A 22572-nucleotide genomic window follows, 5' to 3' on the forward strand; every position below is an offset into this window, starting at 1 on the left:
CCCGATGAAGTCAATAGGCATGATTACCTTAGTGTCATTCCTTTCTGAGGAAGAACTGAGTGAAACTTAGTTGGATTCAAGCCCACTTTTCTACATAATGCTCAAATTTTGGAGGCAAAATGGTAGAATCATAGAAGCACATAATTGCAGGGGGGGAGTACTTCCAAGGCTCATCTAGTCCACCCCCTTGCAATGCAGGAATCATGGCTGAAGAATCTCCTACAGATAGCTATCCAACCTCTGTTTATAAACCCCGAAGAAAGGAGAGACCTCCATCTCCCAAGCTTGTAGAATAATAGAAAATAGAGTAGCAGAGTTGGAAGGCCCCCTGTTGGGTGACCAACAGCCACCCAACCACTGTTTCAAAACCTCCAAAGAATGAGAGCCCCTCACCTTCCATGGTAGTCCAACCCATTGTCGAATGGCTCTTGGTTTCAGAAAGTTATTCCTAATGTTTAGTTGGAAACTTTTTTCTTTTCATTTGAGTCCATTGTTTTGGGTCCTATCTTCTGAAGCAGCAGAAAACAAGATGGCTCCATCTTCCATGCTATAGCTTTTCAGATATTTGAAGACATCTATAATGCCACTTCTCAGTCTTTTCTTCACCAAGCTAAATATCCCCAACTCCCTCAACCACTCCCATTTACAGACCCTCCACCATCTCAGTCTGCACATGTTCCAGCTTATCAACTTCCTTCTTAAATCGTGGCATCCAGAACTGGAAACATGACTCCAGGTGTGGTCTGACCAAGGCAGAATAGAGTGGTACTATGACTTCCCTTGATCTGGACACTAGACTTCTTGTTGATGCCGCCTAGAACAGCATCAGCTCTTTTTTTGCTGCTGCATCACACTGTTGACTCATGTGAAGCTTGTGGTCCATTAAGACCAGATCCTTTTCATATGTTCCTGCTGTCAAGCTGGGTGTCCCCCATCTTATATTTGTGCAACTGGTTATTCCTGCCTAAGTGAAGAACCTGATATTTGTACTTATTGAATAGAGAGTCTGAAGGTTCCCCAGGTTGCCATTCCCAGGCCCAAATGGAGAGAATCATTTCCATGTGACTTGATTGGTAGATTTACTGTTAGAAGAGCTAGCAAAGTAATTAATTACACTCCAGGTACAAGATCTACTTACCGTCAAGTTAGAATGCTATTAATTATTATTAACTAGGATTTGTACAACACACACCTGGCATGCAAAGTGCTTCATGTGCTTTATATCAATGATGTGATGCTCAACACCTGTGAGCCACAATAGTACCAGTGTTCAGAGTCAAGGAACAAAATATGGGAGTAGAGCAAGGGTAAACACAGACATGCCCCCCCCCCCCCGCCGCAGGCATTCAGGATCATATGGCTGTCTACCAAGACTGGAGTGACTTTCTGGATGTTGGTGGGCTCCCAGTTCCTGTCAGCCCCAGCAGCCATCATGACCAGTGATCAAGCATGTTAAGGAACAGGCGTTGTAAGTCCAGCAACATTCAGAAGACACCAGGCTGTAAAAGGCTAGAATGGACAGATCCTTGGTCAGATTTCCTTGCCTGTGGAAAGGGTTTAGGCTAGAGCTCTCCTGGACAGGCAGGGTTGCATTTAGGCAAATTTTAGACACTGAACTTTATTATTGCTAATTTATCATTACTAAAAGGATTACTGTTATTTCATTTTAGAAGTGATCTTTATACTATAATTTTTAAATTGTTCTGACTGTTGAAGTTTTTACTATGAAATTGATTCAGTATCTTAAAGGAAGTGATTCATATTGTTGTTAGTTGGCTTCCATTTTTCTTGGGAGACAATGGAGGAGTGTGCCTTCAGAGGTAAAGTCAAGCTGTTAGAGAGTTACTGTGCCTGCTGTGGCTGTAGAGACCGATATGGGAGAGACATGTTTAATTGCAGCTGGGGCAGATGAAGGTGTTCGGTTTCACTGCTTCAGGTGCACTATGGCGTTTCTTATCTCTGCACTCCTCCCAGCAGTCATTCCTCCCCTGATCACTGCTGTGGATACACAACCTGACTGTCTTTCTCCAGGTCCTGTGGCCATTCCCGCATGGCAGGATTCATGTTGCCAGCCTTCATGTCTCATTTGCAGACATCTTTATAATGCAGAGTTGGTCTGCCAACAAGCCTAGTGCCTGAGGCCAGCTCCCTGTAAAGCTCCCTAATAAAAATAAAACAAAATTATTTCACAATTAAAGACAGTTTAAAACAGCCGTCAACCCATTAAAGCATTAAAACTGGTGCACTTTTCCCCGCACCTCCAGATACACAACCAGCTTGTCTCATAATTCTTTGTGCAAGGGTTCCTCAGGCAGCACCTAGTTCAGGGCGATGTCTGGTTGGCTGGGGAGGCTGAACTGGGCCATAGCTGTTAACCTTTCCCTTTTTTAAGGGAAAATCCTATTCGGAATAAGGGCATTTCCCTTTAAAAAAGGGAAACGTTGATAGCTATGAACTGGGCCCTTCAGTAGAAAGTGGGCAGGCCCTTGTCCTCCTCCTCTTTGAGCTTGAAGAGGCCCTTCAGGCCCCAGGTGTTGAGCATGGGACCTAGACTGTCAGCAAAGATGGACTTGTCCATCTCCCTTTTCCGAGTCCCAGCCTCCACACCTGCAACAAAAGCCAAGACTGTTCTCTGCGTTGTGACTAATCTTCCTGGTGGGAACCTGCATTCAGATGGTACCTCTCTTGCTATACTTAGTTCCAATTTTGTTTTAATGAGCTCTTTTAATGCCTCACATTGTTCAGCAAATTGTTGTTGTAGTACAGCAAATTCCTTCCTCAAACTCCCTTCTCCCTCTCACAGGGGAGGCGCCGTGTTATCTCCAGCCTGTTCAAATCTCAGTTCAGCTGCGTTCTTTGTCTCCTGCTTTTTTTAATGGTTTGTAAGATCTCCGTTTTTGCTTTGTGAAGGGCCCACAGACATCTCCTTATCTCCTCTACTAATGTGAGAGCTAGTAGCAGGTCGGAAATTCCTCTCGCAGCCAGATTTTACAGGCTGCTAGCCAGCTCTCCAGGATTAAGCAGCTACCTTCAGTAGCAAAATAATGTTAGCCAGCCTAGATGTCACTGGGTGTAAGTTGTCCACAACTTACTTCCATAAAGCAGCATGCTCAAAACACAAGCCTGGTAGGCCTCATCTTGGTATGGACATTAGCATCACATTCTCCAATACCCTTTTAGAGAGGTGAGCCATTGCCGTAGCTGCCTTGCCAATACACTTGTCCAGCTCAGCATCAGTGAAAAGCTTGGTGGTTATGGTAGAGCCCAGGTAGACAAAACCATCTATTACTTCAAGCAAGTGGTCACCAGTGTTGATGCATGGAGTGCTGGCAACATCCTGATCCAAGATGTTGGTCTTTGCCAGGCTGATCGTGAGGCCAAACTCCATACAGACTTGGGCAAAATGGCTAATGACTGTAGAGCTTCCTTGGAGTGCACTGTCAAGTCTGTGTCATCTGCAAACAACATCTCTCAGATAAGGACCCATCACACTTTTGTCTTGGCATGGAGACATGCCAGGTTGAACAGACCTCTATTGCTCCTTGAATGGAAGCACATACCATTGTCAGTCAAAGTGAAGGCATAGGTGAGCAACAGGAGAGAAGAATATGCCAAAGAGAGTTGGGGCAAGAACAAAGCCCTATTTCCCACCTCTCTTTATAGGGAAGGCATCTGAGGATGAGTCTTCATATCGGATGGTGTAGCGCTTATGCTTGTGGAAGGTGGACACCCTATCTTACTGAACAGTGTGAAGAGTCTTTTTCAGCTGATGAGGTCAAAAGCCTTGCCAGGTTTAAGATGATGAACAACAGGCATCTCTGCTATCAGCATTTCTTCTGTAGGTGGTGCAGGGACAAAATCATGTTGACTGTTGACCTCTGAGCTCTAAAGCTACATTGACAGGATAGATCCTGTCAGTGAGTGACTGCAATCTGTTGAGAACTACATGAGCAAAGGCTTTCCCCACAGTATGCAGCAGGGAGATTCCACAGTAGTTGTTACAGTCATGGCTGTCACTTGCGGCCCCTTCCAACTCTTGTGGAGATGCGTCATGAGGGAGGAATTGAGGCCGGCTTTCAGCACTTCAGTTAGGATTCCGTCCTGTCCTGGGGCTTTACCACATGCCTGAGAGTTGATGGCGTTCTTCAGCTCATCAAGGGAGGGAGGGAGGGACTTCCAGCTCTTCCAAGAGAGGCAGAGTCTGGATGCTGTCAACCGCTGTGTCAACGACCATGTTTTCCCATCAGTACAGTTCTTGATAGTGCTCTGTCCATCACTTCATCTGCTTGCTGTGGTCTGTGGTGATCTTTCCAGACCAGATTTTCAGAGGTGGTGTTTTTCTGAGTGTTGGTCCAAAAGCTTTCTTTATGCCTGTACAGTGGTACCTCGGGTTACAGATGCTTCAGGTTACAGACGCTTCAGGTTACAGACTCCGCTAACCCAGAAATAGTACCTCAGGTTAAGAACTTTGCTTCAGGATAAGAACAGAAATTGCATGGCGGAGGCGCTGTGGCAGTGGGAGACCTCATTAGCTAAAGTGGTACCTCAGGTTAAGAACAGTTTCAGGTTAAGAACGGACCTCCAGAACGAATTAAGTTCTTAACCCGAGGTACCACTGTATACATTTTGTGAGCAATGCAGGTGTCAGCAGTGAGTTGGATGCTCTGACACAGCTTTAGCAGGGCGCCAGCTCCTGGGGGCCACGCTCTTTTGGGTCCTCTCAATATTTTTGGGGTTGGGGCCAGCTCTCTCCCAATGTCCCAAAAGCATGGAGGTGAAGAGCTCCAGCGGTCACTTCCTTCTCCTCCCCGTGCTGCTGCACAGGGGAAGAACAGTTGACGCAGCTTCCCACCGGTGGCAGTGCCAGGAGAAGGAGGAGCTGCTTGTCATTGAAGCTGCGCAGCACCAAGTTTGGCTCCACCCCCGGCTCCTTCTGGTGTCCTGCCATCACACACACAATGTCCCCCCCCCCCCCATCACCCTTGTAAGCCAGCACCTGTGGCCAGTAGTCATTGACACATTGCCTGGCAATCTGCTGGGCACTAATCATTTACTTTCTCAGCGCAGCAAGTGTCTTTTCACAGGATGTTTGCTTGTAGTTCACAAGAGTCTCATGCTTTGCAATGATAACAGGCTCCATGTCCTTCATGTTGGCCTCCAACCAGTCAAGGACCTGTTGTTCTCTTTCACCAAAGGAGGACATAGCTGTGTTGAAGGCTGCCTCTTTGATGTGGTTCCCCCTTGTTTTGACAATATCTCTGGGGCAGTTCAGTAGAGCTTGTTCAATGGAATCAGAGAAGTACTCACAAATTTCAGGTATGACTGTTCTGGCAGTGTTGATTTGAGGCCGCACTTTCTGCTTTGTGCTATGGGCCCCCTGTGGCTGGATAAGGATTTTGTTCATCACCAGTGCCAATTCCCTGGTTACAATCAAGTCTAGCTGATGCCAGTGACCCTGGATGTCTCCAGGACATTCAGTGTTTTGTCTTGGTAGAGAAGATAATTTTTGTGCCGCAGGGGCTGTGATACAAGCACTTCTCAAGCAGCCTTTGTTCTTGTTCATGCTGCCAATACCAAAGTGACCAACGCAGTTGCACCATATTTGATGATCGCCCCCAACTCTGGCATTGAAACCTCCCAGCAGGAAGCCTGGGACCCTCCTGACAGCCTTGTCTAGTTCCTTGTAGAACTAGTCCTTGGTTTGTATGTCAGAGCACACAGTGGGAACATAGACACTCAATATGTTAGCCAGATTGGAGGTGGTTGAGAGGCAAAGGGAAAGCAAGCATTGTCAGTTAGCAGTTCTATCAAATACAGCAGGAAGTTCCTCACTGAGAAGCCATGGATACATAGGTCTTCTGGATGCCCTCCTTGCCAGAAGAGGATGTGGTCCTTTCTCCAAGGCAGCCATTCAAAGTGAGTCTGGTCTCCTGTAAAGTGACAATGTCAATGTTGAGCGCTTTCAGCTCATGGTCAATGATGGCCATCTTCCATGAGTTGCTGACTTGCAGCATGGACAAGCTAGGGCACATGGTCCTGACACTCTAGCTTTCTAGACACAAGAGGGTTTGTTTCTTTTCTTCTTTTACCTGGTGCAGTGGTTTGGTCCACTTGTCAAGTGATACTGTAAGCTCTAAGCATTCATTGTAGCAGGTGGATGGTGGTGGATCAGCACCTTATTGACCGGGGGCTGCCTGGCTTAAAGTGGACAATAGCTGACCAGTGAGACATGATGATCTCTTCCACCAATGAAGGCAACCTGTACTGCTCATACCTTATGCCATTCAGGTTGAGATTATAACTCGTAACTGCTGCCTCCCCCACCAGAGGTACTGCCCCTCCCCTAACACTCCATACACCCCAAAAAGTAGATCAGATAAATATTAGTAGCAGCAACAGCAGTAATACTAGTATTAATCTATCGATTAGATTTTGTAACCACATGGCAGGTTAAAACAATCTAAAGATAGAATATCAAAAACAGAGTACAATCTAGAGTGTTGGGTAGGTCCCCAAATACATCTCTTAGGTGCCATAGGCTTTTGAAATGGCAATGTCTATCACTTTCTTCCTTTCAAAATGGGGCAAGCCAACCCTGCTGCATTCTGTTCTCTTTCTGCAGAGCAGAGCCATGGATGGTGTTTGAGTCCTAAAGTCATGTCCTGAGTGTACCAATGCTGACAGGCTCATTTTCTCCATGTCAGGAGTGGTTGCTGTTCTTTAAACTGTAGGGAGCTTTCTAGGTCATATGTAATTCAGCCACAACCTGGGGTGGATGGGGGCAGGGGGAACACACCATGCTCCTTCTGGGGTAGTTTGTCCACCTTTGGACCCCACCCTGCACTCAGCTCTCACCTGTGGCTCCTAGAAGCTATTGGCATGTGACAGCAGCCACACCCTGGGAAATGAATTCAACTGGCCAGCTAAGCCAGAGGAGCCAATGGGTCTCAAAATCTGAGCTAGGGACCTGTTTACCCCCTGCATTCACAGACAGGGTCTAGTGTCTGGAAATATTTCCAGATTTGTCTGGCAGGGCAAGAAGCCTAGAATAAAATTTAAAATACTAACAGATGTAAAGGAAAGAGGTGGATTTGCCCTGCCAGACTTTAAACTTTACTATGAATCAGCAGCTTTTTGCTGGTTGAAAGAATGGCTGCTTCTTGAAAACACAGACATTTTGGATTTAGAAGGTTTCAACAACGTATTTGGATGGCATGCATATCTGTGGTATGACAAGGTCAAAGCGCATAAAGCATTTAAAAACCATATTGTCAGGAAAGCATTGTTTAATGTTTGGATAAGATATAAGGACTTATTGGAAAACAAAACCCCAAGGTGGCTGTCACCAATGGAAGCGAAAGCTCAGAAAAAGCTCAATACGGAGGTCAAATGGACGAAATATTGGGAAATTTTGGAACAAGATGGAGATAGACTGAAATTGCAGAGTTTTGAGAAACTAAAAAACAAAGTGCGAGACTGGCTTCATTATTATCAGATAATGGAGGCATATAATTTGGACAAGAAAATTGGTTTCCAGGTGGAAAAATCAAAATTAGAAACTGAACTGTTAGAACCCAAAACTAAGATTTTGTCAAAGATGTATAACTTGCTGTTGAAATGGAATACTCAGGATGAAACGGTGAAATCTGCTATGATTAAATGGGCACAAGATGTTGGACATAACATAATGATGGCTGACTGGGAACAGTTATGGACCACAGATATGAAGTTTACGGCATGCAATGCCTTAAGAGAGAATATTATGAAAATGATATACAGGTGGTACATGACCCCAGTCAAGCTTGCAAAAATCTATCACTTGCCCGATAATAAATGTTGGAAATGTAAAGAAACTGAAGGTACATTCTTTCACCTTTGGTGGACGTGCCCAAGGATTAAGGCTTTCTGGGAGATGATTTATAATGAATTTTAAAAAGTATTTAAATATACCTTCTTGAAGAAACCAGAGGCCTTTCTCCTGGGCATAGTTGGCCAATCGGTGTTAAAGAAGGACAGAACTTTCTTTATGTATGCCACAACAGCAGCAAGAATACTTATTGCAAAGTATTGGAAGACACAAGACCTACCCACTCTGGAAGAATGGCAGATGAAGGTGATGGACTACATGGAATTGGCGGAAATGACTGGCAGAATCCGAGACCAGGGAGAAGAGTCGGTGGAAGAAGATTGGAAGAAATTTAAAGACTATTTACAGAAATACTGCAAAATTAATGAATGTTAGATTGATGTTGGATTGAAGTTAAGTGGTTTTTAGCTGTAATGGTATAAAAGAATATGAAAAAATGGATTTTTAACAGGTAAAAATTTAATGCTATAATATATTAAGATTAAAGATCAGGATAAAACAAAGAGGGAAAGGATTTGCTGAACTAATAAATTGAACTGGAATACAAAAAAGGGAGGTATGAGGAGGTCCAGGAAACAAGCAAATGAAAGATAAGTGATGGAAAGATTGAATTGTTTTTAACTATTTTTATTTTGTATTTTTTCCTTTTTTCTTTTTTATTTTGTAATATTGTGAAAACCCTAATAAATATTTATTAAAAAAACAAAAACAAAGACAGGGTCTAGTGGATTGAGGAGCTGAGACTGATACGGTGTCTAATGATCAAGAAGATGGTTTCTGCATGTGCTGGAGAGGGAAGTGAGGGGCAGAAGGAGCTTCTCAATCTGGGAAGGTTGGAGGTTTAACCTAGAAGAAAAATTCTGGCCTTAAACCTCTGCTGCCTTGTAGCTATACTCATTAGGGACAAAGGCTTTGGGAGTAAACCCTGAGGAATAATCTCTATCCACTGCATTGTGGGACATCTTTGGGAGAGGAAAAGGCAAAGGAGTAAACCCTGGCACCTTGTATGCCTCCGTCCGGAAACTCCTGCAGCCAAGTTGGTGCCAAATGTATTGCTCCGCTTTACTTTGGATTGAGAGGGGAGTCTTGTCATCTGAGCAGCCCAGGACTTGCATGCGCACTGTCCAGGCTTACACCCCAGGGAGGTCACTTTGATGCTGAAAATGCAGCAACAGTAATGCGAGAAGCAGCAGTTACAACCACAGCAGGCACTGTAACCTTCCAGCAGTTTGACTTCACCCCCAAAGGCACACTCCTCCATTGTCTCATGGGACGGACAGATGACAAACCAAGCCTAATTCAGAACCATGAGCATTAGAACCTTACTTCACTTTTAAGGCTTATCACTTGATGGTGGAGCCTGTGGACAACACAGGAAAGGTCCCAGGTCGAATTCCTGATGACATCTCCTGGTGAGGCTGAGGGAAGAGACAGTGGTGGAGCATTCCCCTCAGCGCCTGGGGCAGGTGCACCTGTGCCTGGGCATGCGCAGCACACCATGGACACTGGGCATGCTGCTGGAGTGACCCTGGTTCTCTGGCTGGCTGGCTTTGAGGGGCGCATTCATAGCGCCCTGCAAACCCAGAGTTGCTTTGTGAGACTCGCAGGGGTGGCACTGGGCTTGCAGGGAGCTGGGGTGTCCATCTCGGGCACCCTCCAGCTGGAGGGCAGCTGGGAGGGAAATGGCGGTTCAGGAACCTTGCGAGCCCAGCCCCAAGCTGCTTTTGCAAGCAGTGCTGGGCTCTTCGGGCACCTGGGCTGCTGCATCCTTCTCAGGCACCCTCTCAGCTGGAGGGTGGCTGAGAAGGAAGATGCCCTGTGACCCTCAAAAAAAAAAAAATGTGCCCAGAGAGCCCCCAGCCCCCCCACTACACCTCTGGGAAAGACTCTCACCTTGAACCCTGGAGAGCCATTGTTACTAGTCAGTGAAGACAGTACTGAGGTGGTTGATCAACGATTTGACTCTGTAGAAGGCAGCTTTCACTGTTTTTATCTATGGCAGCCCTTCATCCAGAACGATGAGGACTAGAATCTTAGGATAAGGGTCATATAGCTCTCAGTTGGTGGGCTTAAGCTTTGCATGCAGGATGAGGCAGCATCCTATGTCCCTAGCAGGGGTGACAACTTGAATAAAATATTGAGGTGGGTGTGTGGCAGGTAAGCCCCGCCACGCATAATCGATCACAGGACATGGCAGGCAACACACCATTTGACTCGCAATGCCCACCAACTTTGGGGTCCCTTAAGCCCCCTCAAGTATTTTATGTGGGGGACGAAGGGAGCCTGGCTGTAGGAGTTGGTTCCTAAGGTCCCTAGGAAATCTCCCCCTCCGAAACTCCCCCTCCCTAAAATCCCAGCTGCGCGCGCCCTGAGACCCGGACAATGCCCCGTCGCTGCTAGACCTGTCGGCCATCAGGTTACCCCTTGGCGGGGTCCCTTTTGCAATTTCAGCTGCGGGCGGTGGAAGGGGAGAAGCAGCAAAGCGAGTGAGCGAGTGAGTGAGAGAGACAGAAACAGAGCGGGGCACGCGCGGGCGCGCACACACACCCGAGTACTTTAGTTATATTGTTGGGTGAGTTTGCAACAACTCCCTCCGTCTCGGCTTCGCGCGGACCCCGTGGGAGCGGAATTTTGACTCGCCTCTCGCTGGGACTTTCTTGGCGGCGTTTTCCTATCCAGACCTAGAGACAGTCACATTCATCTTTTTTATTTTTCTTCCAAGTGTGGGGTGGAGTAGAGGAGGAGCAGGAAAGAGAGGGGCGAAAGGGGGGAGACCCCCCCAATCAACAAATCAATCTCCAAACAGCCAACCTTTGCACAAGTAATTCTTGCGGAGAGGGGGCAAAAAAAATCACTTAAATCTGCCTCCTAAAAAACCCCCCAAAACCCTTCTTCCGGCTTTGATTTTTTTTTGGTCCTGTGAGGTTTCTTCTTCTTTCTTTGCTCCCCTTCCTTTTTTAATTAAAAAGAAAAAAGAAATTCCTCCACCGATCGCTCTCCCACAAATCGCGTTTGGCATGAGTTAAACCAGAAACGATGGACACCAAGCATTTTCTTCCATTGGGTGAGTTTTATTGGCTGATTTTCCTCGGCTTCTATTTTTTTTTTTAAAAAAGAAAAGAAAGCGGGGCGGCGTGGTGGTGGTGGGGAGCTGGAGAGGGGCCGCTTCGGGAAAAAAAATGCAAAGCTATATTGTAATATCTCTATGTTGCCAGTGTTACACACACACACAGAGAGACACAATATTGAGTGTCGTGGAAAGGGATCTGGGAAATGGGGTGTGTTGTGGGGGAGGTAAAATGTCTTTATTACGCAGCCGATCTTTTGATCACAGAGAAGGTCCGAGCTCTCCGCTCGCTCTCTAGGGGGGAGGGGAAAGGGGGCGGCCAGGAGCGAAAACCCCTTTGATAACATTTCAAAGAAGCGGCCTTGTCAATTTCACAAGGCTCCCTCGTCGTTTTCACTCTCCCGGTGCAAATCATGGGCAAATCAGGGCAGGCCACGGCGATCTGTTGTGTTGCTTTTGTGTTGCATTTGATTTTTCTTTTAAATGCTTTTTTAAAAAAGTGATCTCTGCAAATTTGCATGGAGCGCCTTGGGACAGTCCAAGGAAGAGCCCATGCACCCCCCCCAAAAAAAACCTACTGTTAATTGCTGGGGGGAGGGAATGGGTTTGTTGTTGTTGTTTGAGGGGAAGACACCGTTTCTGGGATCGGGTCTGGCTGCGTTTCCTTTTTCGCCTTTGGAAGTTGGCAGTGGGTTGAGCGATTGAACGTAGGGCGGAGTGGAGGGGGAGGGAGAAAGATCCGAAAGAGGCTTTCAAAATCGAGAGGAAAAAGGCCTGATCTTGCAACTGTTGCAAAACTCCGGCGGTGATCCCACCACGGTGTGGGAAAGTTTCTCTTCAAAAGAAAAATAGCAGAAAAGTGATCCAGTTAACTTCCCAGTCCAGCTCTGCGTTTTGACTTTTGCGTTCTGAATAGAATAAGCAGCTCCTTGTGATTTTAGGGGGCGGGCTTTTTAAGCAGGAAAAACTGTATTGGTTAACAGTTTCCACTTCTGGATTTTAGGGGGATTTGTAATTTTTTTTATCCCGCCCCCCTTGGGGGGGAAGGCAAATCCTGAATCCTAGCATCTTTCTGGAACTGTAGCTTTAAAGAACACACCTATTTCTCTTCCCTCACCCCCACGATATTTCTCCCCTCCTTTAATTTTTATTTCTCTTTAAATCTATTTTCAATGCATCTTCTCCTCCCAAAAATCTCCCAAAAAGCACAGTGCATTTGGTAGGACTATTTACAAAGTCTGTGAGGGTTACAGCCAGCCTTGATCTAGGAGCCTGGTCTTGACAGAAATATTGGATGATGAGGGGATTCCCCCGACACCACTCCCACCCCCAGTCTTACACCTCCTCCTCCTCCTTTCCTTTTCTTTCAAATTAATTTCCACCTGTGATTTTCTTCTTCTTCCTTATTTATGACAAGAGTTTCAAGTACTTATCAGCCCTGTTCTGACTTGCAAGTCTTTGCCACTGTCTGGATTTCTCCCTCTCTCCCCCCCCCCTCTCCTGGTTGATGCTCACGGCTGAACATGATAAAAGTTCTGAGAAGCAGGTTCAGTGTGGCCTCTTTCTGTGGTTTGCCTCATGATGTGCTGCACTTGTAGATAGCTGGGGTGGGGGGCTGCATTTGCACCCGTCTCTTAATAATCTCTTAACCACCAGGGTTGGTGCCACTGGAAAGGGCAAATTGATGGCCACTAGCCACAGTGCTATGCTCTGACTGACAGCAGCACTTCTGAATACCAGTTGCTGTAAACTGCAGGAGGGGAGAGGGCTCCTGCATTTGGGCTTCCCATTCAGGTACCTGGTTGACCAACAGGATGCTGAACTAGATGGGCCGCTGACCTGAACCAGCAAGTTTGCCTTATGTTTTTTTTTAGTGTTGCCTTGGGTTTGATTCCTTCTATTCACGTCAGTAAACTTTGTAGTGAACTAGTCCCAAAGTTTTGCATCCATGACAAAGGTTGTCTTCATCATATCCCCCCATGATATGATCTTATTTTTATTCACTCTGCCCTGTTTCTTTGGTCCTTTGCATCTTTAATCAATTTGCAATGTGCCCAGAGATGGTAAGAGTGAGAGATGATAATGCCTAATAAATAACGAATAAAATGTGTGAACTGTGTGGATAAAACCCTCCTTCTACAGCCTCCAATGAATTTGCTTTCCTCTTGCATACAGAATGTCCCAGGTTCAGTTGCCAATTGCATCTCCAGGTAGGTTCTGAGAAAGTCCCCTGACTGAAAAGGCAGAGACCCATTTCTGCCACTCAGCGCAGACAGCATTGAGCTCAGCGGACCAATGGGCGAACTCAATATGAGACAGCTTATTTATTTAGAAGCATGAGGACTGGGCTATTAGTTTGGAGGAAGGAGCATAACTCAGTGGCTGAGCACCTGCCTTGCATGCAGAATGTCCCAGGTTCAATCCTCACCTGCATTTCCAGGTAGGGCTGCAGATATCCCCTGCCTGAAACCCTGGAGAGCCGCTGTCAGTGTAGATTGTTTTGAGCTAGAAAATCCAGTAGTCTGATTCAGGATAAGGCAGCTCCCTACATTCCTGTTCAATTGAACCCTTTATCCAGAATGATGAGGACTAGAATAATTACTTTATTATTTTGGGAATTGTTGCTTTGCATGCAGAAGGGTCCCAGGTTCATTCTCTGACATCTCCAGGACAGGGTAGGCAGAGACCCTCTGCTTGAACTCCTGGTGAGCTGCTACCATTCAGCTACCAGGGGTCTGGCTCAGTAGAAAGTGGCTATGCTCACTGACAGTAGGGTTCACACACACATACGAGCCCCGCCCCCAAATGGTTCAGTTGGTTAGAGCTTTGTGCTGATCATGCGAAGGTTGCAGGTTTGATTCCCGTATGGGACAGCTGCATGTTCCTGCATTCCAGGGGGGTGGGCTGGATGACCCTCAGGTTCCATTCCCACTCTTCTATAATTCTGTGTTGAGATTTCTGCATTGCAGGGGGTTGAACTAGATGATACTCAGGGTCTCTTCCAATTCAGATTCTTTGATTCTATGAAACAGCAAGCACAATATTCTCCTTTAGGTACCTGCAAATTTTTAGAATCTGATGCAGAGGGCTTGAGTCTATGTAAATTTATGTCATAATAAATGCATTGGTCTTGAAGGCAGGGAGTGAGGAACAGGAGTCCTGGGAGGCAGAAGTGGCCCTCCATCATGCTCTGCTTGGCCCTCAGGGCATCCCCTAAGCCACATTCTCTTCCTAGACCACACCCCTCTCTGGCCCTGCTCCTTAACAACTGCTTTTGTTTGGCTGCGATGTGTCCTTGATCTGTGATGATGCCTTTTGCTTTGCCTGGACAGAGGATGGAGGAGGCGTGTGGGTGTTGAAACTAGTCTACTGCACAAAGATAAAATTCACATCTGCTCCTCTGCTCACCTTTTCCTCTAGCCTTGCCCACAACCAGATCATGGCCTCTGGAAGGTTGCTCAGAAAGTTGTGGACACAAACTTAAAAACCTTACCATCCAAAGGCTGAAGACTGTGATCATTTCTCTGTCTGTATGGCCCCCTCAGAGTGATTTCCCAACCACGCCCAATTACAGTGCTATCTTACGGCTTTTTTCTTTTCTTTTTTACTCCCAAGACTCCCAACTCCCAAGTTTTTGGAAGGCAACTGAGTCATGTGTTGTGGGTATGATGGAATAATTCTCGCTTTTGTGCTGCTACTGCAGTGTGTGTGTGTGTGTGTGTGTGTGTGTAGAAGAGGTGCCTCAAGATAACCCATGAAGAGCTCGAAAGTATGGCATCCGCTCTTCCTGGATTCTCGGTACTCCTCCACCCTGAAAGCGAGAGAGTGGTTAAGGCACAAAGCAAAACCCCATCTAGACTTCATTTTTTTGACTTGCTGTGAGTCAGGGTTTGCCTTCAGCCAAGCCATTGGGCATGGATGTGCCTCAGGTTTGTGGCTTTGCCTCCACAGTCTGCTTCTGAATACCAGTTGCTGGAAGCAGCAGGACAGGAGAGTGTTCTTGTTCTCAGGTTCTGTTTGAAGGCTTTGCATTGGAGCATCTGGTTGGCCAACCTCAGAACAGGATGCTGGACTATGATGAGCCCTCTTTAGCCTGATCCAGCAGCCAGTCTCTTAAGGAGACCGGTTGTGATAGCAGAACCATGCCTAAGGGTTTCCTGTCCAGCTACTGGAAAGGATATGTTGTTGCAGTCAGGTCCTGATTGAGGGTTTCCAATTAGGGCATCCAGTTGGGTACTGTAAGAATAAGATGCTGGACTAGATGGACTTGATCCTGCAAGCTCTTCTTATCTTCTTATGACTAGATGGGCCAATGGTTTGATCCTGAAGTTGATCACCTCTGCTTTACCAAGTGGCCTGAAGGTTGTCTATGGAGGGATGTGGACCTTGGGCTTTGCAAAATGAGAGGACTGTCCTTGTCCTCCTGAAAGCTGGTTTTGAACTAGGATGACTGGTGTGCCGTCATGCTTGCAAACGGGACAAAGGTCTGGTTTCCGCACCATCACCATCCTGCTCCCCATTTCTGCGTAGGCAATCTTGCAATTTCATAATGAAATGTTAAAATATTGTTTTCACAGGGGAGAATTGCCCTTGGGACTATTTTGTTCAAAACTCAGCAATTGCTAAGAAGAACTAGAAGAAAAAGGAAAAGGAAAAAAAAAAGATTAAATCCCCCTTTATATGTCAACAGCATAGGTTAAACATGTTTCTTCATGTTTGCTTTGCTCTTCAAAACCAGATAGTGCTGCCTAGCCCTGCAGTGCTGGGGCCTCCAGTATCTCAGAAAACACCTTTTGTGCCTTTGCATGTGTGACTGCAAGTTAGCAGCCCCCTCTCCACAGACACACACCTCCAAGCATTCTGGAAGGAACCGGGTTATATTGCCCCCCTCCCCCTAAAATGTTTACTGTGAGAACATCTCTGGCCAAACGTGTGGTCCAGGCCTTTCATAGATAAAAGTTTTCCTCTCTTTGTTGTAGTGCAAGATCTCTTGGACACCCAGCAAAGCTGGATGTTGGAATATCCAAGGAGGGATTAAAATTATTTTATTTGTTTGTTAAAATTTATACACTACCACTTGATTGTAAAAAAAAAAAAAAAGCAAATCAAAACCTCACAGCAGTTTTACAAAAAAAGTTAAAACAGTAAAATTATCAATATGAAAAGTTAACGTCAATAATTTAAAACATTCCAAAAGTTAAAACAACTGATTAAAACTCATATCAACTTTGTAAACATCTGGGCAGACTTGTCTAAAGAAGAATGCTTTTATTAGGCACTGAAGAGAGTACAGTGGTACCTCGGGTTACATACGCTTCAGGTTACAGACTCCGCTAACTTGGAAGTAGTACCTCTGGTTAAGAACTTTGCTTCAGGATGAGAACAGAAATCGTGCGGCGGCAGCGGGAGGCCCCATTAGCTAAAGTGGTGCTTCAGGTTAAGAATGGACCTCCGGAATGAATGATGTACGTAACCAGAGGTACCACTGTATAGTGAAGGAACTTGCTTGATCTCAATAGGCAGGGAGTCCTGGGGGGGGGGGGGGATTGCCACCATCAGTCCTAAAGGAAATTCAGTCCAAAAGAAAGTCCTTCTTCATGCAGTGCAAACTATGAAATTTATTCCCACAGGAGGCAGAGATGGCCACCAACTTTGATGGCTTTAAAAGAGGATTTAGAGTCAAATTCACAGAGGAGAGGGCTATCAGTGGCTGCTAGCCACAATGGCTGTGCTCTGCCTCCGCAGTTGGAGCCAGCAATTATTCTGAATGCCGGTTGCTGGAAACCACAGGAGGGGAGAGGGCTGCTCTTGTGCTCAGGTCCTGCTTATGGGCTTCCTATAATGGGCATCTGGTTGGTCAATGTGGGAACAGGATGCTGGAGTAGGTGGGCCACTGGCCTGATCCAGCCGAGCGCTTCTTTACCATTTCAGACACCATGTGCAATTCCTAACATTCAGGGATGTCGGAGTGAATGGGTCCCAGAGTTGCATTGCTGGCTGGGAGCCCGGGGTAACCTTTCATACTTTTTATTCTTTAGCAAACTGCCTTTTATCAAGAGCTAAGAGGCAGTCCAGGATTTTAGGTATCCATTACTGTTGTTGTTCTTGGCAATGGGCAATGCCATTTCCATGCCAGGTCTTGGAGAGAGAAAATCCCAAATCAAAGCAGAATCAGCACATTGACACGGAGATGGGGATCTCTGCTCCATTGTGGTCAAACATCAAATTTCTGGGCTGCTATAGGATTCTGCTTTTTGTGTGTATGTGTGTGAGGGACAGGGTGTTTTCTCTAATTATAACAACTACAGTGGTACCTCTGGATGCGAACGGGATCTGTTCTGGAGCCCCGTTCACATCCAGAAGCGAACACAACCCGGCGACTCGCCGCTTCTGCACATGCGCGTGACGCCATTTTGACCATCTGCGCATGCGTGAGCAGCGAAACCCGGAAGTAACGCGCTCCATTACTTCCGGGTTGCTGCAGCTCGCAACCCGAAAATACTGTATTTTTCGCTCTATAGGACACACCGGACCATAAGACACACCTTGTTTTAGAGGGGGAGAACAAGGGAAAAAAATTCTCCCCCTCTCTGCTCAGCGCCCCTTCAGCAAAGCGGCAGGAGAAACGGAACCCCTTCCATTTCTCCTCCCGCTTGGCTGAAGGGGTGCTGTGCAGCTCTCCCTTTCTGCTGAAGCCAGGAGAGCAAGACTCTCCTGGCTTCAGCGAAAGGAACCTGAAGCCTGTGGAGCCCAGCAGGAACTCGTGCTACGCTCTGAAGGCTTCAGGCAGCTATCCCTGAAGCCTGGAGAGCGAGAGGGGTCGGTGTGCACCAACCCCTCTCGCTCTCCAGGCTTCAGTGAAAGCAACGTGAAGCCTCCAGAGCGCAGAGGGAGCGCTCCCTCTGCGCTTCGGAGGCTTCACGTTGCTATCGCTGAAGCCAAGGAGCCTGCATTCGCTCCATAGGACACACACATTTCCCCTTAATTTTTGGAGGGGGAAAAGTGCGTCCTATAGAGCGAAAAATACGGTTACGTATCCCGAAGCTACTTCAACCCGAGGTATGACTGTACTACTACTATTACTACTACAATGCTTTCAAGTAAGGATGACATCAAGTATCTTTTGGGACTGATATGGGATCACTATCTCGAAGACGATGGCAAACCCCTTAGGGCAGTACCCAACTAGCGCATTCCACAGGTGCAAGCATTTCCTCTCTTTTTTCTTTTAGCGCATGTATATCTCACCATTTCCTCCAAGGAGCTCAAGGTGGGCTACTTGATTTTCTTCCTCCTCATTTAATCCCCACACCAACCCTGTGAGGTAGGTCGGGCTGAGAGGCAGGGACTTGGACACACCTGGGGTGCTTCATGGCCAGATTGGAATGTTGGATCTTGTTGTCTCAGATTCTCATTTAATCCCCACAACAACTGCATGTGGCAGGTCACCCTGAGAGGCAGGAACTGACTCCCAAGTTTCATGGCTGAGTCCTGGATTTGAACCCATGTCTCTTAGGTCCAGCACGCTGGCACTTTATGCAATATTACAGATACATTTTTTAAACATTGCTCAGCATATCAATAATATTTTTCTATTTTTAAAAGATACCCTTTTGTAAAAACTCTTCCGCCTTCCTCAGGAGAAGCTTGTGTTCTTTCTTTCCCTTCGTGTTCAAGGGACAGAAGGGGCTTGTGTGAGAACAGGGGTTGGGGGCCATAGAAGAAACGGTACCTTAAACATGATCAGAAATACTGAGTTGTACTCAAAAATAAATAGACAATTCCAAAATAAAATCATATGTAACAAAACCATAAGTCTCATGTTTTCATTTACACTGATCTCCTCTCCAATACCTTTACTTGATATTTCTTGCTGCTTTCTGCTTTCCTTATAGAATCTTTATAAAAAATTAAATCTCTTAAATCCTATACCAATCTTTAACAATTTCAATTAATCCCTTCACCTCCCTCCCCCACAGCCCAGTACTTCCCTCCACCTGTGTGTGACCTACTATTATTTTTGTTACTGTTATTCACTTTATTTGTTATTCCATCCTTAATATATTATTATCCTTTCTCCTTGTGCCTTTTAAACTTTTGCATATTAATTTTTAAGCTCCAGCACAGTTGATTTTCATTCATGAGGAGGGGTGATGTGGAGCATCTGTGACCGTCTGGATGTTGCCCATCATCCATCATCACTGTTTGGGGTTGCTGATGGTAGTTGGCCCACCAGCAACTGGAGAGTCACAGGTTCCCCTTCCTTTTATTTATTTCATAAAATTTATACACCACTTGATTGTAACTCCCCCCCAAATGAACCAATAAGAAAAAATAAACAGCAATAATGTAAGGCGTTGAAAAACTCACATAAGAATAGACTATAAACCGATTAAAATTCACACCGACATTCTAAACATCTGGGGCAGCTTGTTTAAACGAAAATGTTTTTAGCAGGTGCTGAAAAAAGTACAGTGAAGGCGCCTGCCAAGTAGCAATGGGCAGGGAGCGCCAAAATGTTGGGGCTGCTAAACTAAAGGATTGAGTTCCTACAAATGTAGAACCAACAAAATTTGGGTGTCCTTTTAGGAACTGAAATGGATCAAATGCTGCTTCCTTCAAAGGAGAAACTTGGCTTGGTTTTTTTTTTGGGGGGGTGTCTTCAAGCCCAGCCCACTTAACTACTTTTATGTCAGCTGAGGAAAGTTTTCTTTTGTCCATCTTCCCTGTTCTGTTTAGAGGTCAGGTTTTATTTCTGGGGAGTCTTGAATTTGGACCTCCTGTGAACTATGGTGACCCACCCCCCTTGGCCTTCTTGGGGCTGCAGACGGTCACCCCGCCCCCCAAATGAAAGGCCCCTGATCTTGTGGGCTCATAAAGTGGGTAATGGCTTTCCCAGCTGTTTCTCTGCCTTTAAAAAAAAAAAAGTTTATGCTGTTTCCCTCCCCACAATGATGCTGCTTGCTCAGATGCTTTTATGGATTTGGGCGGGGGAGCGAGCAGGTTGATGGGGTGCAGGATGTGAAGAGAGGGAAAGAGCAAAATAACGGCCCCCTCCTACAGACTTCAAGGCATCCGCAGGGGTGTTTATCCAAGAGCCAGACTTGGGTTTGGGTGTGAAAGTCAGGTGACACATCATTGAGAAGAGGACCAGAATGGAGTCACATTCAAAGCAGGGCTAGATTGAAGCCGGCTTTGCAGGTCAAGTCCAAAGATGTAGATGCTAGTCCACATTATTCTTTTATTTTTTTATTTTTTAAAAATTGAGTCTTCCGCCATGTACATGTTCTGTTCCTGCAGGAAATTCCAGGCTGGTTTCCTGACTTAGGGGATGCTGAACTAATTTGGCTTTCTTGGCATTTCAACACAAGCCTGCGTGATTTGCTCTTCCTCAAACAATAGGTGGAGTCAAATGTTGCTATCCTGCAAAATTTACACTCCTCCAGAGTTGTGATACAGTTCTTTGGTTAGAAATAATGGAGAAAACTGTGCAGGTAGATATGTGTGTGTTAGGGAAAGTAGTCAAAAGAATGTATTATATTAGGGGAAATGGCCTGCATATTTATTTGTACTTATTTATTGAATTCATGTATCACTTTTCTCTCTCTCTCTGAGAAGCTCAACATGGTTCTCTGCACTCTTTGTTTAATCCCTACAACAACCTTGTGAGGTAGGCTAAGTTGGGAACTGGATAAATAAAGCAGATAGATAGTTTAAGAAGGAGATTGACAAACTGGAATGTGTGCAGAGGAAGGTGACCAAGATGATTAATGGTCTGGAAACCAAGCCTTATGAGGAACGGTTGAGGCAGCTGGGTATGTTTAGCATGGAAAAGAGGAGACTGAGAGGAGATAGGATAGCCATATTCAAATATCTAAAAGGCTGTCACATGGAAGATGGAGCAAACTTGTTTTCTCCTGCTCCGGATGGTAGGACTCACCCAAACCAATGGATTCAAATGACAAGAATGGAGATTCCTTCTAAACCTTAGGAAGAACTTTATGACAGTAAGAACTCTTTTTATTAATATTTTTTAAATTAAACTTTCAATTTTACTTCAAAAAAAGCATTTTACAAATTTTAAAATATCCAATGACTTCCCCCTCTTTTATTTCGATGGGTCATTTTATATATCATACATCCCTGCATATTTTACGATAACCATTCAAATAAATTTTCCATTTTTACATCCATCAAAAATTATCTGTTGCATTTATCTTAATCCTGCCAGCTTTTTCAGCTGTATAGAGTTATTTTCCATATATTCAATACATGTTTTCCAGTCTTCTTTAAATGTACGTTCTTCTTGCTCTCTTATTCTATGTGTTAAATCTGCAGGTTGTGCATATTCCTGACAGTAAGAACTCTTTGGCAGGGGAAGGCAGTGGACTTCCCTTCGCTGGAGGTTTTTAAATAGGGATTTGAAAGCCATCAGGTCAGAGATTTTGTGGCTTTGATTCCTGCATTTCGAGGGGTTAGACTAAATGACTCTTCCAATTCTACAGTTATAAGATTCTGTAGACAGGCACATAAAACACTTTTGCTTTGCTGAAAAGGAAGATGAAATTATTTAAAAACATTAAGCCCCTTCCCGTTCTGCCTGGATTATCAAATTAAGGATATATATGTGTGTGTTATATGTATATGTGCTAAATATGTACATATACACACAAATTTTAGCTTTGGCAAAAAGGAAGAGACAATTATTTAAAAACAAAAGCCGTTCCCCAACTCTTCCAATGGGTGCTAAGCTTGGCCTCTCCCGCATTTGCTGTGCGCCTGCTTCCAGTCTGGCTCGCAGACGGTCAAACTGTCCCCCAGAGTTATAAAGCAATTGTCTGGCTTCGTAGCAGAATAAGCATGAAATGGTGCAGAAAGGAAGGAATGGAGCAAAAATTGGGGGAAGGCCAATTAGAGTGCAAGGAATGACATCTCTCTTTCTCTTCTGTTATGCTGGAGAAAACTTTGGAGCTGGGCCAGGGTTTTGCATTCTTTCTGCCTTCTCTCTCCTCCGCCACCCCAAAAAGCACCACTGGATAAGGTGAATGTGTTGACACTTGCCATGTGGGCGAGGAGCTCAGAGCTGTTGACGCCTTTGCGTCTTCCTTCCACACCGAGCTACATTTCCTTAGTTCTCTTTTATCACCAGGGTTCGTTGTCTGTCTCTCTCTTTCAGTCAATCATTTGCGTTGCTTACCCTTTGCAACTTTATTTCCTCCTCCACAGGGCTGGACACTGGGATCTGGGGGATCGGCTTCGTGCAAGGGGTTGGGGGCAGAAAAGCAAGGCTGAAGTGGGGGCCCCCTTTGAGTGTTCTCTCTCTCTCATTGGTCATGTCAGTGCTGCATCCCAGCACTTTAGACAGCAGACTTTAGACTCTACCAGTTGCTGGAAACTGAAGGAGGGAAGAGTTGCTCTTGTGTTCGGATCCTGCTTGCAGGGCATTTGGGTGGCTACTGTGAGGACAAGATGCTGAGTAGATGGGACCTCTTAGGCCTGATCTAGCAAACAGATGTGAAATGTGGAGATTGTAAAAATGAGAAAGCAAAGTAGACAGATTTTTGCATCCCTAATCCAGAACAGGTATCACCAACCTTTTCAGACCAAGGACCCACTTTTTAATCAATTTCTTATTTTA

General features: G+C 45.6%; 1 protein-coding gene across 7 annotated transcripts in view; it reads left to right on the forward strand.

The window, feature by feature from the left end:
* Window positions 1–10347: 10347 nt before the first annotated feature.
* RXRA (retinoid X receptor alpha) overlaps window positions 10348–22572 on the forward strand; it is a 129240-nt gene continuing 117015 nt past the window's right edge. For 3 of the 7 annotated variants that reach the window (XM_080989861.1, XM_080989862.1, XM_080989864.1), the window contains exon 1: window positions 10350–10931. In XM_080989861.1, the coding sequence (XP_080845987.1) occupies window positions 10904–10931 (28 nt within the window). In that variant the 5' untranslated portion in view covers window positions 10350–10903. Of the gene's footprint in view, window positions 10932–22572 lie in introns of all 7 variants that reach the window. The other 4 variants (XM_080989863.1, XM_080989865.1, XR_013981403.1 and 1 more) reach the window with 3 other exon arrangements.

This window comes from Podarcis pityusensis (assembly GCF_964106645.2).
Source record: "Podarcis pityusensis genome assembly, chromosome: Z".
In the NCBI taxonomy this organism is placed as follows: domain Eukaryota; kingdom Metazoa; phylum Chordata; class Lepidosauria; order Squamata; family Lacertidae; genus Podarcis; species Podarcis pityusensis.